This window comes from Triplophysa dalaica, chromosome 13 (assembly GCF_015846415.1).
Source record: "Triplophysa dalaica isolate WHDGS20190420 chromosome 13, ASM1584641v1, whole genome shotgun sequence".
Taxonomy (NCBI): Eukaryota; Metazoa; Chordata; class Actinopteri; order Cypriniformes; family Nemacheilidae; genus Triplophysa; species Triplophysa dalaica.
Window position 1 is genome coordinate 8,127,912 of NC_079554.1, and position 14,917 is coordinate 8,142,828.

The window sequence follows — 14,917 nt, forward strand, 5'->3', positions numbered from 1 at the left end:
TCTTTCTTTTTTGATTCCTCCACCACTCTTCCTCCAGACCCATATAAAGCGGTAGTTTTATTGAATTGGTTTAATTCTCTTTCCATTCCAAACCATTTTTCTCTCCTGCTTTCTATCCCAAGATCATGGTGAACATGCCACCAGAAGTCACCACATGATGTTGTAGGCATGTCGTGAGATGAAAACATTAATAAAATTCACTACAAACCCAGCCTCCGGTTGGTACCATACTGTTTATTTTTATTATGTGCATGTACTTTTCAGTCACTGAAAAATCACTTACAAATATAGAAATATAGTTAGGCAGTACAATAAGCAAGTGTCCGTAGAACAGCTGAACAATTACAATTATGAAAAGCGAATATAAATATACAAGCGTATATTGTGCCTGTCTGCTTCAGATGAGTCATATGATCTGTGGTCATACAAAACACATTTAAACCCTCATTAAGCATTTGTAGGCATTCTATTATGTGTAATTATGAATTTATGTCATGTTGCACACAAGAACAAGATTTTAAAGAGTGTTTTTAAGAGTGTATATTAACTCATGAGAAATATACAAATGAGTAAAAGATAAGCACAGAGAAGAGTTTTATGATAAATATTTTAAAATATATAAACATGGTCAATAGTGATTATAAAGCATCCACTACTGGATGAAACTATTACACTTCCCTTTATAAACAGACAAATACACAGATAAACAAGACTGTCCTGAATATTTTGAACTATGAAAGTAATCTGATAATATACACATATCACATATATAAAAAATGTGGGAAATTAAAGTTAATTGGCATAGAAATGAGTTCTTTGGTCGAACCTACTTTATGTATGTGCCCAGAGAAATTCATCTACAGTTATATCTCCATCATTTATAGAATACTTTATAGATCAGTCTGTCCATATTAAAACATACAAATGACCACAGACCTCTAAAATACTGCAGACGAAACTGCTAAATTAAAGAACTGTTTGATCTTTTCACTTTTGACTTTTAAACAGGTTCAGTTTATGGTAGCAGAATGGTAATAGTGAAACTAAGAAATCTGACTCCCCCTATTGGATTTTCTGTTTGGTGCAACAGTCCCAGCACGGTTTTCAAACACTCCTTTTAGGAATGTACTTTCCAGGGCAGGGGGACAAACAAGGACGTTTATTTGAGCTCTGTGATAAATAGAGTCTACTAAGGTCCACCAAGTACACAGTAGCCCCTTGGAGCTGGGTCCTCCATCAAAAAAAATGGTGTTCTTGGCCCCACAAAATTTCGTAATGCCTCTGTGTGCCCGGTCCAAAAACAGGAACTTTTTTAATGCCTCATATTTGATCTGTGTTGCTGTCCAGGAGGAATGTCAGCACACATTTTCTTCTATTTGGTCTTGTGAGATCCTATCATCACCTTGGAGACAAAGTTGACGATGGCGCTGGCGGGCTGTTCAGGGTCGTGTTCGGCAAACAGGTGACAGACATTCTCTGTGCTGCTTCCGCTTTTCCTTGCGATGAAGCCAAAGATCCTGTTAAACACAAACAAACAGCCGCAATAATGAATACATGGGTATACATTATGCCAGATGCATAAGCTGGCACATAAAAGTGAGATAAACAGATTGGAAATACATGATTGAGGAACACTCACTTTGCAGATGTGCACCCATCTCGTGTCCACCTGGAAACAGAGCAGCGGAGAAGTGTCAGAGCATCTCCTGAATATACTTTTGCATATTGTGAAAGTTGTGTGTGCATAAACACAGTTTAAAAAGTGCCATTTAGCTGACTTTTATTTTACACCTGACACGTCATTTAGACAAAGACTGGCTACCTTGGACAAATATACAATAAATATTATGTATACTGCATCATTTCTGTACTTCGTTTTGTGTTATGTCATAGTTTTGATAAGTTTACTACTCATCTAAAACAGTAATTAGTAATAATCAAATATAAGAACCCATGTTTCCAAATATTTGAACACTACTGTAGATAATGTGTGTGTTTGAGTGTTACATACTTCCTGTTCTGGGGATCCAGGGCGCAGAATATCACTGTGTTGACGGCATAGTGTCTCCTAAAAAACAGTCTGTACATACACAGTAATGCAAATAAATATGAATGTACATAAAAATCTTCATTTATAAAGTTTTACATTCACGTCATAAAAGCAAAACAACCGTTGAAGCTTGTATGTAGATTCTTTATTTAGCGTTCTACTTTTATTAAAGACTGTGATATGTGTTGGTGGCAAGAGTACTAGAATTGAACATGTGTCAACATGACTAGATGAGACCTTTACCTACAGTACTGAATGTTCGAGAGTGAAACCTGTCATCACCTTAACAGCATACTGTATATACAAATGTGTGTGTTTTATGTTTTCAGTGATGCAATATGCTATCCTACAAAGTAAACTAGTTACATATACATATTACATGATACTACATTTCTACTAAATATTCAATTGAATACAAATTTGAGAAGTTTTAGTGCAGGACATTCACAGTGTTTCATAGAGGTGGAGACTCCTGATTTGTAGAACACTCTTCCATTCACCAACTAAACAACACAATTAAAATCCCTAAACTGTTGTAAAATTTCTAAAAATGTCTAAGAATGTTACTTTAGTATATCTTATTAAATATTAATATAGTTAAATACTACAGATCTTGTAGTATACTACAGTAACTATACTATACTATTATGTACTACAGAATTTTTTATGTGGACTGCTTCACAGTTTTCTAATTATATTCTGGTGAATGTGAAAATTCATAAGGATACTTTGAATAAATTCTTCAATGGATTGTCTTTAACATTTTTCAATGTCACCGTCACGGGGGCTGTGGCCCACAGTTTGGAAAGCACTGGTTTGAAGGGTTTTTTAAGGTTTAAAATTTACTCCTTTGACTGTTGTGCTCTCTGCTGATCTTCAAATAAATAAATGTCTGTATGTGTGTTTGAGAGACTCACTTCCTCTGGTTGTCTGTGAGTGTAATTCCCTGTGCAGACACTTTAAAGTGAACAACTGTGGACGTGGAGGGAGGATCCATGCTGAATATTGCAGTGGTTGCTTTCTGCACACCCTGAACTCCTGTCAAAGACTCCAGATCCACACTGCCCAGGAACCACACATTACACGCTGGACGACACAAACGCATTAACTCACGGATTAGTTTTAAATCAATTTTCAAATTAAGGATATACTAACGCACTTATAAACAGGTGTAAATTCACACATAAACCCACTAGAAAGTGTTTCTTTATTCACCTGCACCCTGTTTTAATAGCTCTGCTGCAGAGTTTGTTGATGTTTGTGTTTGGGATTCATTTAGTTCTTCAAGTGGATCTAGAAAAAAAGTATTTAATTAGGAGAAAACACTGGATAAAAGAAATCCTAAAATACACCCAGATATGAGTAAGTACCTCTGCTTGGGATGATGAGTCTGCAAGGTAATGCCAGGGGTGTGGTGGAGTGTTGACACACCAATGCCGTGAGACTCCCTGTAGATACATAAACCACACATATATATTTTTTAAATAATGTTATTGTTTGGAAAAAAAAATCATGCATTTAAATAAATTAGGTATGCAATAATGTAAAAATATATAAAATTATTTTATCATCATTTCTTGAAAAAACTGTATTACTAGGTTAACAAATATATCACATGTACAGAGTCTTGCCTAGAGAACAAGGGAAGGTGTGTAAGGGGCGTTTAAGAGAATAGCCTCCAGAGGGCGCCCTAGTCTGTGAAATGATCATTTAAATTTTGAGGCTCTGCCTAGCACATGAGTTTGATTCTTTTTTTTTAAATCATGTTTTTTATTATGTTCTCATGTTTTTATTGTTTTAGTTGTAATTTTTAGTTATTATGGCTTTAATCAAACAAACCAACTGCAGTTTGATATTAATTGGAATGCACAATAAAAAAACATTTTGGAAGCAAACTCTTCACGTCTTCTTAAAAAATTCTTTCAAACACGAATAGATATTTACCAAAGTAGGGTTCATTGGGGCAGCCTTTTAACCGTACGCCTTTCTGTGTGCATTCAATCAGGAAGTGCCGGACGAGCTCGTTGGACAAATCCCCCACTGTGTCTACAGAGACAGGAAATGACAAATTTATAATGACATTTAATCATGACTGCAACAAGAACACAATGTGGCAGCAAATGAGACAGTTTTTACTCCAAAACATCTCAAAACATCCCTAAATTACTGAGGAAGATGGAATATCAATAGAAAAGATAAAAACACACGAGATCTCATTAAGATCTCGTTATATGTAATAAAAAAAAGCAAGATTATTCTTCAAATCTCCTCTCATACGTTTCCTAAATGTCTTTTAAGTTACAAAATAGATCTCAACAATGTCTCAAACTGTGCCGGCTTGGATCAGACTTACATCAGCAACGTCATTCATAAGGAGCGTTTTTCGTATTAAAAATGTTTTGTAACAAATTATCTCAACCTCTTTGAGATACTGTATTCCCACTGTATTCAACAAAATTCAAAGGCACCCCTCCAGCTTACAAAAACTCAAAATTTCTACCCAATAAAATATTTAAGAGCTTGATATTAATGGGAAAAGTCTTTATCCAATATAAAAATTGACGAAAAAAAGAAATTTCTTTGTTCTAGTTGTTATAAAGATTATTTCAATGCTCATTTTGTCTAATTTTAAATGATTGGTCATCCTGATGCCGCACTGATCTGAGCTATATCCACATTGATCTTATACCCCTATACTCTTACTGTACGCCAACAAATATCTCTTTATGTTCTTTTTTTATTACTTCTAAGGAATGTTGGAGAAACACGATACAATATTTTCACCTTAAATAAAACACAACTGAAAATTTAGTTCATAATTTTTGTTCATACTTTTTTTGAGATCCACTTTTACTGCTAGTGAAAGGTTTATGCATCAAAATGACTCACAAGTAAGTGTTTTATTCTTATTTTCTATCTTCTCTCTGCCAACACAATGTGCAACACAAACTGTGACAACAACTGTCAGACTGAAACTGATAAGGAAATCCCTAAAAATAAATATCAGCCGTTCCTTTTCACTGCTGGTATTCTTCATTACAATATGCATGTGCTACACACACCCAGAAATAACATTATATTATCTATAACTCTTATTATCACATTATATCTATATTATATAGATCTTTACTTTTATATGTTACGTTCATATGGAATATTAGTATACAAGTGTATCTATAGTATTTGCATCTTCTCTGTGCATCGCATTTTTGTTTATTTAAATCCCTTCTTACTGAGACCTCTAAACCTGTGAATCAAAGCGAGATGTCCTGTGTGTGTGTGTGTGTGTGCCACCCTTCCTTCCTCTATTTGCGAGACACACAATTTACATAGAGGCTCTGGATATGAACGCTCCAGCTGTGTTCACACTCATTCAGCTGTTCCTCACACAATAGTGTTGGTATGTCTGGCTCTCCAGGGTCTTAAACTTCACCAAACACAGACCACAATTCATTCATACAGTATTCCTGTTCAGTCATATTCTGTGCCAGGATGCTCAACAGAGACAGGGAGATGCTACAGCAATAAGTAATCTTTAGTGTTTTCTTACTTTTTCTGTTTTGCTGCACAACAGAAGGTGGGGGCGTGGCCACCTTCATGGCCAATCCGTATGCTCCTCTGAATGAGTGACTGTCTCTGATGATGAAGAAGCCCGGCTCTTTATCTTTGAGAATGGAAATGGCTAAAGAAAACCAGCGAGAAAAGTAATGAGATTGTGCTTATTCAAAGAATCAGTAAAAAGAAAATAAAGAAGCATTAATGCTTGTTTATAGACTTGAGTCAGAGTAGACGACATCATTTAATTTGGATAGAAGTACAGTCCTATGTGTCAGTAAGTTGTGCGCTTGTCAATTGTTCAGTCAAGAAAAGTTAAAATGATGTCTTATAACACATTTCGGCATCACAGAAAACAAACTTGGTCGTAAACATAGTAATTCAGTAAAGACAGAGTGATCTATGAGTGGACCCATGAACTCAAAGCTGACATTTAGTGGATCTGAGTAATGCTTGGGGTGAACTACATGCTAATGTACTCCAAAAAGTTAACAAAGCCTATATTTTAAAAACGCATTCAAATAGTTTTTGCCTTCTGGGACCAAAAATAAGAAATGAATCATCTTGCACTGACATCCAGCCATTCTTTCTATATGACACTTGTAGGGTTGCAGGCGTCAAAGCCCATCCAAGAATATCTCAGGCCAAAGGCAGGGGCCAGGTGGCCTTTCCATCACACATATGGTTGATTTTTAGTCTCTGTTTTCAGTCTTCAATGTGATCTACGTGTTTCTGAACTGTGGTGTTACAAGGAGTACCTGGAGGAAACCCACAGAAACATGAGGAGAGTCAGGTGGAAGACAACCAGGGCTCTAACTATCATCCTGTGAGGCAACAGTGCTATCCACTGAGCTGTCCTATCTTGCACTCATAGGCATGTACAATAAAATGTACTGTAGTACAAAAATATACCTGCCACTAATACCATCTACGAACAGTAGTTCTGACAGGCAACAGCAAGCAGCATATCATGATTCATGGGTGTGACATACTGTAAACGAAAGGCCACTGGCAAATTTAAGCTTCACGTTAGTCAAGCTTACACCAGCTGAGCCTATTGATGTCAAAAAATTGTGATACAACTTTTGCCTTTCTCAGCCCTTCAATCATACCAAGTTCAAAACCCACCTCCATCCCCAACTCTTCCTCATATTCTGCGCATTTCTGACTCAAACATCATGCGGCGTCGAGGAAGGTTAGTGTAAGACATCACAGCACCGTGCATGAGAGTCGAATGCTCTTTTTGTTTTGGAATAGCTCTTGCAGTACTTTGTTGTCGTATGCGTTGTGGTCTGCACATCGCTGCACAAAGTCGAACAAGTGTATTTTCATTGAAGCCCCATACATTTGCCTATTCAAGAGCTTTAGCTCTTAGCAATAAACAGTAGTACTACACAGTAGTGTAACCGAGGCCTTCTAGTGTGTGAAAGTGTGTTAGATAACTAATCTGTTTCCGACACCTGACAACGGACTGACACCTGACATTGGGAGCGGTTTTGCGATCGGTCGTAAGTAATGCATAGGCGTAATTTGTGGGTGGGACATGTCCCCTCCACTTTTCGGAAGAAATTAAGAATCGCTTGTGGAAGGTGTGTATTGTGTAGGGGCCACTAAAATCTTAAAGTCATTGGAGGATGCAGGATGTGCCGCTTTCTCGACATCTCATGTTGCTCACGTGAGTTATATTTGCAGATCAAAGAGAGCATCGACTTCAGAAACGCGGTCAGTATGAAATGCATGCATCATCCCCTTTCGCAGCGCTTGCTATTGCATCCAGTGTCCAAGCACAAAACGAGTAACAAGAAACCAAACGAACAAGTGACATTTTTACTCCTAGGAATAAACTGTTTCTTAGTGTAATGCACCGCAACAGCCAAGTGACCTTCCCAAATGACACACAACACCACATACTGTGAGAGTTGGAGTCAAAAAGCGATGGACCGCTCACAATATATAAGAAATATTCCCGACAAATTAACAATTTATTAAAGTATTAATTGTTTTTGTCCCCAACACTTTTCAAAACAAAGTTACATCACTGAAGGAATGCGTCAGGTCAGGTGCACGTCAGGGCAAGTTGGGCAACTCACAGGTCTCGCGTGCACCAGAGTTCAAAGTCCACTCCTGATTGTAGTTTAAAACTTTTTATTTTTATTGAACAATGGATAGCCTCTGTTTCACGTTGGTAAATTTGTAATTGTTTTCTTGTTTTTAATAATTAAAGTGTGTGTTAAGTGTAAAGTGTGTTTATACTGTTGGAGATACTGAAGATGAATGTTTCGGCGGCGTAATTGAAAACGATTAAATGGTCACATGTAATTTTAAGTTAGGCTACCATATATAAACTTAACCCCAATTTTTTTTTCCTAATTTAGTGGAAATATGTTGTTGTGCTGGGGAAAGAAAATGAGATGTGGTGTGAGCGTGGGGGTTGGGGGTCCATGAGGATGGTTTGAGATACGATGGGGTCCAGCACTCCAAAAAGGTTGAGAACCACTGTATCAGGTCATTTTAATTTCATCGCATTACTAACGAAATTTTATTTATTTTTGATCCTCTTTTAGGTGATGTCCTTCAAGTATAATATACATTTTGTTTATTACAAATCAGCATGAAGGCATATATTTTCCTATTATACGAAAGTAATAATCTTGCTAAAAAACATCAACATAGGAAAGAAAAATGTTGGTTTAGTATCCTTAAAGAAGTTTTAAAGACCAAAAGTGATGTCAAACTTTGGAAAATGTATATCTTTGCAATTAATATCATCTTATTAGAGATGTACTAAGGTTTGGAAGGTTTGGAATATAAACCTCGAGTGTAAAATTCAAGAAGGCTTGACAAAAAAATGACACAACACGTGTAAATGTTATTGAGTCAGGAGGAGGACCACCAGGAGAATGACTGCTGTAGTGACTGCTGTAGTGAAAAACATAACGGAATCGTGTTGTTGCATTACTCCAAGCTTTTCTGTGCATTTTTGTATATATATTCTGTTATGCTATAGTTTGCTATAGCTATTTAGCTTTTTTAGTAATTAATTTTTTCAAATAAATACCTTAACCAAGCGTAGTTTCCTTAATTTTGTAACACTTTCTTCATATTTTGAAGCTTTACTCAAATACAAGGCATCATTTAAAACAAATATTGTGCAAACAGGGCATCTGTACATCAATATTGGACTACTGCTGTATATAAAGAACTGTACCTCTACTTATAATTTTCACTTGTTTCAAATTAAATACAATGTATACTCTGACTTTGTTCTCTTTATGATCATGTATCCTTACCTTGCTCTCGAGAAATGTCTGGCTTGTACCAGAACTTTGACGTGTCCTGAACAAACTTAATGTTTTCAGGTTTACTGGCCAGGAAATCTGAAAAGTAACATTAAACGTAAGGTTGTGGATGTAAATTCAGCTCGGGTGACACATACAGATACCGTTCTAACCTGGACTTGGTGTGGATCTAGTTGGTGATGTATTATGACTGGCATAGGATGTGCTCATCCCACTTCTGTTGAGCGGGAAACTGAAGAAGGTTTCTGAGCCCTCTGTGCCTCTTCTCTTCAGGGGTAGATGTGGAGGCTGAGCCATGTCTAAACCAAGGGCCTCCAAACCCTCTATTGTCTCCAGCAGGCTGCTCTCCAGTCCCCCAATGTCCAGAGAGGAGGACAGGCTGCGGGGTGCTCCCCGGGGGGAGCTGTGGGAGTTGGGGGCAGACAGGGTGAGTGGCGGGGAGGGCTGGGGTGTGTAGTGGCTCAGGGGGGTACTGGAGCCACCCTCTAACCAAGAATGAGCTGCAGTGGGGCTGTACGGAGGAAACGGCGTAAGGTTATCTTACATATCCTGTGCATACGCAAACACGCCCCACGGTGTGTTTATACACTGATAAATATAGGCCGCATTTACACAATAGACCACACATATAGCCTATTGTTACTTAAACACCAGCATTATCATTCGAGACCAAAGAGAAACCACAATTTCGGTCTTTTAAGTATGATGATGAAATTAAAAAGAAATAGAGACATTTGTGCCCCTGGACAACAAAACCAGTCTTATGGGATAATTTTTCGAAATTGAGATTTTTACGTCATCTGAAATCTGTATAATTAAGCTTTCTACGGATGTAGGGGTTGTTAGAATAAGACAATATCTGCTGGAGATACAACGGTTTAAACAAAACTTAATATTAAGAAAATTGCCTTTGAAGTTGTTAATCGAAGGTGCTATAGCAGGCCTTGATTTTATATATTTAAGGTAAGAAATTTAAAAAATATCTTCATGGAACATGATCTTTACTTAATATTCTAATGATTTTTGGCATAAAAGAAAAATCAATCAATTTGCCCCATACAATGTATTTTTGACTTTTACTAAAATGTTCCCGTTCTACTTAAGATTTGTGATTTGTGATCCAGGGTCACATTTGCTTATGTGTCCTGCCTAGTGAACTTCTTCTGTAACGTTCCTTCCTTTAACTTCATGTGATGCAAATTTAGCAATAACATTCTCATGAGAAGGAATTAAGAGGTCTTGTTTGGATGTTAATTTTGATACCTGTCCGTATTGACCAATGGGCTCGGTGTGGAGATAGAGTGCATGGATCCAAACATCCTCTGGCAGGAGGCGGGACTTCCTGTGACATCCGATTGAAAGAGCTCTCCGTCTGACGACATGGATGCGTGCGTCATGCTGTCCACATATCCTCGAGACTCTGCGAGCAGACGAATAACAGGAACTTTATCACCTGAACTCACATCTTTAACCAATATTTTTTTCCAGCGAGATTCCATTCTGTATGAGCAATTTATTATGCACGCCTGTTTGAAAGCCTGCACTGTGTAACCTGCTGCTAGTGGCCAAATGTAGGTCATAAATCAAACAGTATTAGCGGCTAGACCACTGTAGGGGAGTTGTGGCTGTGGGTTTGGCAGAAGCCCATACACATTCTTTAGATTGTGAACATAACAAAACCACAGGGGAGGGACCCTCATGGAATTTTACTCGGTTTGTCTCTCTTTTGGAAACTAGCGAGCTATTGTTATTCATTTTGGTGTATTTAAAGTAGATTTTAACTTCCTGCATTCAAAGTTTGTTTTAGCCTTTTATAACTTAACGCTTCTTGCAATTTAAAAGAAACAAAAGAATATATAGATGCAAGCAGACATTAAAAGGGTACTATGCCCAAATATACAAATTCCGTCATCATTTACTCACCCTCATGTCTTTCCAAACCTGCATGACTGTCTTTCCTCTGCAGAACACAAAAGAAGATATTTCCAAGAACAATGGTAACCAAACAACCCTGGTGCCGATTGACTTCAATTGTGCGGACATAAAAAACCACTGAGACATTTCTCAAAATATCTTCTTTCGTGCTCCCCAGAATGAATCAGTTTTGAATGACACGAGGATGAATAAATGATGACATTTTATTTTGGGGAAAATTACACCTTTAATGGAATCCGGAGGGTACACAAAAGCTACAGTACTGAAGATTGTCATTGATACATCGGAAATCGACTAATGGCTTAAACTGGTTTTAGCCTGAACAAGGTGGTCATGCATAGTCTTCCAATCTGACCTGATATAAAAAGCTCAAAACCAGCTGACGGACTTCCCTATCTAGGCTGAGTAAACTAGGTAAACAAAGCAAACTTAAGTTTGTTCAAGCTTTTTTTATCACGCCATAACTGAAGAATTGAACACTGACAGGTCTTGAGTATTTAGTGTGGTTAGTCTAGAATATTGCATCTCATGACATCTGTTGCTTCATATTCCTTTCCCATTACTCCCAGAGAAACTACTATATTTAGCACGTACAAGACATGACTCAAAAACACACAACACTTTTATCATGGCTTAGACTCAAAACTCTTAAATTGCAGAAGTGAAAGGTGACCTCATATTGAAAAGAAGAATCCTGATTGGACAATGCAACCATTATGCTTTGTAAACTAAGTTTTCTGTAAGCATCAGCTGTTTGTACAAGAATAGCTTACACATTCAATTAAAGTGTATATAACAGCACTGACAGTCTTTAGTTTTGAACTGTTGTATAAATTCTGCAAAATGAAAAAAGCTACAAAAAAAATTCACATCCAAAAGAAACCTTTTGTTATTTTCACGGGGTAGGAGGGCTAACATTTTGAATATTGCTAGTGTAATCGCTATAGCTACTAAGCCTTCGTGTACTGCAGTATCATTGAAGCTGCTTCTTAAGCAAAGACCACATCACTAACCCTAACCACCTCATAAGATAGGTTGTCAAGGCAACGCTGTCTTTGAAAACATAACCCAGAATTCATGTAAACATCAACAAATCCACAAACAACATCTGGAGGCTAAGATTGAACTCTCCGATTATAAATGTTACTAAAAAAGATTTTGACTCGACCCACCCAGAAAACCCTGAAGCTCATTCCCAAGGCACAGGAATCCCAAATGATTCTTCCCAGAGATTCATCTGGTTTGCCTTTTTTCTAAATTCCATCCAATTTAAAATCAGAACAGAGGCGTACACACCAATGAATGTTGTTGAACAGGGGCGTACACAGCAATGAATGTTGTTGCTTTGATGTTTAAGAAGAAACGGATCAGAATGAACCGAAGAAATAGTGATCTATCCACTCCAACATGACCCACCTAAAGCCAACAGGATCAACAGATGTTAGTGTCACATGAGGACTGGACCATCCTGTCCTAAAGGTCAATGATCTGTTGAACTGAAGCGCCCCTTCAAAGAAAAGGGAAGAACTGGATGACCCCTGGAGAAAACATGTTCTCTAGGAAGAAGAGAAAGGTCAAAGGGTCTACCCTGATGAAAAAAACACCAAAGACCAGCAAAACACCCCATGCTGGTTTAGATCGTCTCCCTGTCTGGTCCATCTAGGGTTAATCTGGTCTAGTTAGTGTGCCAGCCTTTCCAAACTTGTTTAGCTGGTGGACCTGGAAAATCTGCAAAAATCTCCCTTAAACCATTAAAACAGACCAGCCAAACCACTTTAAAGGAATAGTTCATACAAAAATGAAAATTCTGTCCTCATTTACTCACCCTCTTGTCATTTCAAATCTGTATGACTTTCATTTTCAGCAAAACACAAAATATTTTTTGATAAACAAAAACATTGGTCCCCTTTGACTTGCATTGGTTTTGTGTTGATACAATAGAAGTCAACGGGGACCAAAAGTTTTTGGTTACCAACGTTCTTCAAAATATCTTCTTTTGTGTTTCGCTGAAGAAAGAATGTCATGTTTGACATGACAAGAGGGTGTGTAAATTATAACAGAACTTTTATTTTTGTGTTTCCTCTCTGTCTCAAACTGAAAGGGTACAATGCGTCCTTAGTGAAGAAGTGTGACTTCACATTCCTCTTTTTCAAAGTAAGGAAAGAAAAGTGTGTTTGTTTGTTCGCAAACATTAAATGCATTCTTGCTTAAAGTATGCGCCTTGCTAATATTTGCTTGCCGTTTCAATACCTCACACAGTTGAGATAGCAAATGAATACGAATGATGATTTAAGTGAATGTAAGTGCGTTTGTTTGTGTGCTTCTGTTCAAACCATTGCTTTCCGAAATAAAACTCCTGCATGCCACAGAGACAAAGGACTACTCCAGACTTAACAAACTCTCCAGTCAGAGGGAGAATACACACACACACAAACACAAGCACACACACACACATGTGTGCAGGGCAGGAAAAACAGAGTGAATTTAACACAAGAGGATTGAATACTTTCATGCCAAAAGCATTACGTCAATGATATGAGACGATGTAAAAAATATGCCTTACATGATCTTTGATTTATGGCTAACACCTAGGCTTTCTCTCAGACATCAAATGATATTGTGATCAAGGTATATTGACCAAGAGTGAATCTGTCTGCATGAAGTTCTGTACCATTGTTGATCAACTAAACAAACAAACCAAAAATAACTATTTATAAGTTCCTAAGCATTAAGCAAATCCACAAAATAGAAAAATAACAACTGAGATCTCTTTAATATCTCAAATTATTTCTGGTGTAAATGAAGACATTTCTGGGTCTTTTTCTCAGAATAAATGTGTCCATTAGAATTTAAAATTTGCTGAATCTCATCTGCAATCAAAAGTCAATATTATTATTGAAGATTCATCAAATTAACTCAAATCCAGATTATTTGACCTGTTATCTACATAATTTTATATACATAATATTCTTAAAGGGGTACTCCAATCAAATTAAAATTATGTTATCATTTACACAGAATAAAGTTCTTCCTTTCCAATCCTGAATAAATTTCTTTGTTCTGTTGAAAGCTAAGAAAGATATTTGGAAGAATGTTGCAAATGACTACCATAGTACAAAAATATGGTATAATTTTTTGTTCCCGTTAGACACAAAATTTGAAATTTTGAAGAATGTAAGAAAGCAAACAGTTATGGGGCACCCTTGACTACCATTTTAATTTTCCTATATGTAATCAATGAAGTGCCAGAATTGTCAGTTGCTAACTGTAGTGGAGTAGGCGGGGCGAGACCGTGGTTCGAGACCGGAGAATAATTGTGAATGAGCGCCAGCTGTGCTCACACCGGGCTCAAATCACGTAGGAGATTGGGAGCATCTAAGAGAACGAGCGACCGGACCGTCGAAGAGAGAGGACCGGACCCGAACATGTTTTATGGTTGTATGTATGTTTTTGTTTTATGATTTGTTTTGTTCGCCGGCGGTCGGCCAAGAGGGGCCGCCGGCTCTTATTATTTATATTAAAACTTTATTTTAAATGTCTGCCGGTTCCCGCCTCCTTCCTTCCTTTTAATGAACCTGTTACACTAACATTTTCCCAAATCTCTTTCTCTGTGTTCAACAGAGTAAAGAAATGTATACAGGTTTGGAACAACTTGAGTATGAGTAAATGAAGACCAAATTTTCATGTTTGGGTGAGTATTCCTTAAGGCTAAAATACACTACAAAACTTTTGCGTAGATTTTTGGTCTGGACTTGTTGCAGACAGTCTGTGCCAGTCTGCAGATTTGATCAGTTTGTGTGTTCCTATCTGAAACTTTCAAAAAGTCTGCAAGTGTATGATGTGTAGTTTAAAAAAAATCTGTTCAGTATTTTATTACACGGCACATTGGAATGCTTGAATCCGATTGGCCAGTCGTGACATTTGCAGGTTGTTACTTCCAAATAACAACCTCTCAATACAAATAACACACGGTAACCCGGATGCAGCAAATTTTTTTTTTGACAAATTAAATATAAATATGTCTTAAATAACATATATGACATTATATTTACAAGTGAATAAACCAAATTGCCCATTC

General features: G+C 37.2%; 1 protein-coding gene across 1 annotated transcript in view; it reads right to left on the bottom strand.

The window, feature by feature from the left end:
* Positions 1–214: 214 nt before the first annotated feature.
* si:ch211-191a24.3 (tensin-3) overlaps positions 215–14,917 on the bottom strand; it is a 42,159-nt gene continuing 27,456 nt past the window's right edge. The window contains exons 17-27 of the mRNA XM_056764227.1: positions 10,168–10,324; positions 9,057–9,415; positions 8,896–8,982; positions 5,601–5,732; positions 3,995–4,096; positions 3,421–3,498; positions 3,266–3,343; positions 2,968–3,136; positions 2,012–2,080; positions 1,640–1,669; positions 215–1,517 (exon numbers count right to left, since the gene is read on the bottom strand). Of these exons, the coding sequence (XP_056620205.1) occupies positions 1,373–1,517; positions 1,640–1,669; positions 2,012–2,080; positions 2,968–3,136; positions 3,266–3,343; positions 3,421–3,498; positions 3,995–4,096; positions 5,601–5,732; positions 8,896–8,982; positions 9,057–9,415; positions 10,168–10,324 (1,406 nt within the window). The 3' untranslated portion in view covers positions 215–1,372. The remainder of the gene's footprint in view (positions 1,518–1,639; positions 1,670–2,011; positions 2,081–2,967; positions 3,137–3,265; positions 3,344–3,420; positions 3,499–3,994; positions 4,097–5,600; positions 5,733–8,895; positions 8,983–9,056; positions 9,416–10,167; positions 10,325–14,917) is intronic.